Raw genomic sequence first — 3,640 nt, forward strand, 5'->3', positions numbered from 1 at the left:
GTTAAACTCTGGAATAAAGAGAGATGCAAAGATTAATTCAATAAAACTTTGAGTAATGATATATTGATTAAAACCTCTTATAGAAGATTAAATGGAAAAAACATATAGGACTTATTGTCCTATTCACTTAAAGAAAATAGAAACAAACTTTAAAATGACTTTCTTCTTATAAGTGTAAAAGCAAAATCAAAGACAAAAAAAATAGAAATGTTTATTTCACCAGGGGTACCCCTACAACACAGTTGTGCTTCAAAGGCAAACATGTCTACGGCAAGCAGAGGCCTACCAATCAATGCTTTAGCATCGAGTTCCACCTTGTTGCAACTGTCTTCATCAAATTCATTGAGTTACCTCACTTTATGTAGCACTTGGCCCACAGGATTCTGTTTACAGTTCAGACTGGATGAATAAAACAAGACTTTTTTTGTTACTTGTAGAAAAGTCTGGTTTAATATTCTGTCTCTTTGTCTTATTATCAGTTTAAAACAAAAGAAATGACAGTGTATCCCTTGGGTGTCAAATTAATTTTGACTGAGGGCCAACGTTTCATGTTTAACTTCCACTAAATAGAAATCATTATGTTCCTCGTCTCATTGCTACAACTGAACACCACAAATAAACAATAACTGAGCTCTACATGGTATTTCCTGCATAGAAACATAGTTTTAAAATGTCCTTTTATAAACACTGAAAAGTATTACTATTATACAAAAATACTATTAAAATTAAGAGTTTTACTCACTGTTGAGTTGCGGTAAGTCTCAAATTCTGAACTCTCCCACTTTCCGACAGGGAATTCCTATGCAAAATTGACATGTATTATGGGAGATGTAGTTTATGATCAATGCTGGCTTTAAAGCAGCTTATTTTAAGACAACGTTAAAGGGCTATTTAGAGCAGTGGACAGAAGTCACCTACAGGCCGCAGTTAGCTTGCAGGCCGTGAATTTGACGTGGTCTATCCTGTTGAGCAAGAACAGCTGGGTGAAATATCTCGACTTCCTCTGTAGTAAAATCAAAGTTGTAAAGTGACAAAGTACAAGTACTTTGCTACTGTTCTGAAGTAGAAATCTTGTTTATACTTGAGTAATTGTTTTTCAACTGATTTTTACTTCTACTCCTTACATTTTCACCCAATTATCTGTACTTTCTACTCCTTAGATCCAAAAGTGCCTGTGACATCAAAATTCCGTATTAATTTTGAATGCCTTTTTGAAATGAAAACATTGGTAACATTGTAAAAAAAAAAAACGTTTCACGCTGCTGAGATGAACCGTTGAGAGATTTGCAAGTGAGTTAATAGGAAGTGATGTCAAAGGGGAATGTCTTCATGTAAACAAAGCATTGTTACGATGGCTGACAACACAGACTGTAGAGAATAAGCTGATGTTTCTTCAGATTTGAGTCATTATCAGAGAGAAATTAATTAGAGTCGGAGTTCAAATAACATTGTTTCAGTGAACAAAGAGCAGGGAGTTTCCTTTCTTAAAGAGTTCCCCTTTGATGTCATTTTCTGTTTCACTTTGGCTGAACCTAATGTAAAAGAAAAAATGCCAGTAATGTCGCTAACTGGGTAAAATCAAATGTGTTATGCCAAGTTTCTTAAATATAAAGATGCTTTTGTTGACTCTTTGTATTTGAAGGATATGCGTGTTGCAGGCACTTTAAAATATATAAGAAGTTGAAAGTTCAATAAAAACCTATCCAGATAAATTGTGCCTCTTGAATAGAATAAATTGTAGATGAGAAGTATAAATATATACAGTTCCCACACCCTTTTGGTTTGTACGCGACCCATCATCACACCTGTTTGACACAAATCACGTCACACTCCGGCAGGACATGTCGGACGTGTGTAGTCTCATGTGAAAATGACGTGGCAGAGATATGCAGCTGAAACAGTTAGCCTAGCACATTCCAAATGTTTCAAACATTTTTACATATTATTATAGTCATTATAGCATTCAGAAAATAAATATTTTTAGGAGAGGTCACCTCCCAAGTAGACATCTAACGACTCACTTTTACTCAATACTTTTTATACTTAAGTACATTTTATATCAGAAGTTTACTTTTGATACTTACTGTAAGTACAAAAAATGTCAGATACACAAAGACTTTTTCTCACGTAATATTCTTAGAGAAGACTTTAACTTTTACCAAAGTAATTTCATGGTAAACTACTTGTACTTTTACACAAGTACATATCACTTCAAGGTACTTTATACAAGACTGAATAAAACAATATTTCGGTGTGTTTGTCGTCTTCAGTGGTGGCCATCTACGACTACTCTGCAGACAAGGAGGATGAGCTGTCGTTCCAGGAGGGCGCCATCATTTATGTTGTGAAGAAGAACGAGGACGGCTGGTTTGAAGGAGTGATGAACGCCACCACCGGCCTCTTCCCTGGAAACTACGTGGAGTCCATCATGCACTACGCCGACTGAGGAGCCCTTCAGCTTTGTTGGTGGAGTTTCACTTCCTGCTCCTGGAGCTGAACGTAGATTTGCACAAACCACTAACAAACAACTTTGGAATGGACYAAAGTTATGCTGCCTTATTCATAAGGCCTTTATTTAGGTTTCTTTAAAGGCCCAAATTATGTTCTTAAAAAGTTTGGTGCGATGACTAAAACATTAAAAGAGATTTAAAGTTAATTAAAATATAAAGAGTGGAGCTGCCACTGTCTGGTTATAAAGTATGATTTATACAACCTGTCTAACACAGGTACATTCTAGATCTGCAGTTTTACTTTGTTTATAATCATCAGCTGTGCAGAAACAGCAACATCTCCAGTAATAATACACAAAATATTGTTTCCTCTGATCATGATATGATAAGGAATTAAGTTTTCTTTTACCTAAATCTACCAAATTTTTGTAGTTTTTCATCAAAATAATTTTCTAAATGAGAGAAAAATTTTCTAAAAATGCTAATCAAGATTAGCTGAAAACTACAAGCTATATCTGCAGCAACACTAGAGATWTAAAATAAGCTTTTCTTCACCCCTACATTTCAAAATCGGATTTCTCATGATCATWGTGATAATAATCACAACAGAAAAACATTCTGTGTGTGTGCATGTGTGTATGTGTGTGTGTGTTTTACTTTGCCTTAAGATGAGCCTTAACCCTTCTGTGTGTTTCCTGAGCCTTGACTGATTATTTTTGTCAGTAAAAAATCTAAAACAATAAGAAGACAAAAGACGACGTGTCTCTAAAGCTTTAACATGATTAGAAGAGCCAGTCATCTGCTTCTTCACTATTATATGTTATTTTTATGATTCATAGTGTTATTTTAGAAAACAAAGTTACTGTCTGTGTTTTTAAAAGCACTCCATAAAACCAAACCCCCGTGTTTCATTGTCAGAGAGGTTTTTACAGACTGGTGTTTGCAGTCTGCAGTTTGTTGATAAATTTGTTACAGTGTCAMTTTGAACACAGGCCTTCAGTTTACTATAAGAAGCAGCTCACCGAGGTCAAATATCCAGACAAAGTAGGATAAAGTCTAAATTATCCACAACTCAGTGATGTGGTTATCCTCATACACGATGTCATCAGCAGCTCTTTTATCCAAACTGTTAGTTTATTATAATCATTGATATATATATACATACATACATACATACATACATACATACA

At 34.8% G+C, this 3,640-nt stretch overlaps 1 protein-coding gene across 1 annotated transcript in view; it reads left to right on the forward strand.

The window, feature by feature from the left end:
• LOC106527760 (abl interactor 2) overlaps positions 1-3,634 on the forward strand; it is a gene marked incomplete in the record, with an annotated part of 66,390 nt that extends 62,756 nt beyond the window's left edge. Inside the window, 1 exon segment of the mRNA XM_014022746.1 lies at positions 2,271-3,634. Coding sequence (XP_013878200.1) covers positions 2,271-2,446 — 176 coding nt within the window.
• Between the last annotated feature and the right edge of the window lie 6 nt (positions 3,635-3,640).

The sequence above is a fragment of the Austrofundulus limnaeus genome, unplaced genomic scaffold (assembly GCF_001266775.1).
Source record: "Austrofundulus limnaeus strain Quisiro unplaced genomic scaffold, Austrofundulus_limnaeus-1.0 Scaffold341, whole genome shotgun sequence".
In the NCBI taxonomy this organism is placed as follows: Eukaryota; Metazoa; Chordata; class Actinopteri; order Cyprinodontiformes; family Rivulidae; genus Austrofundulus; species Austrofundulus limnaeus.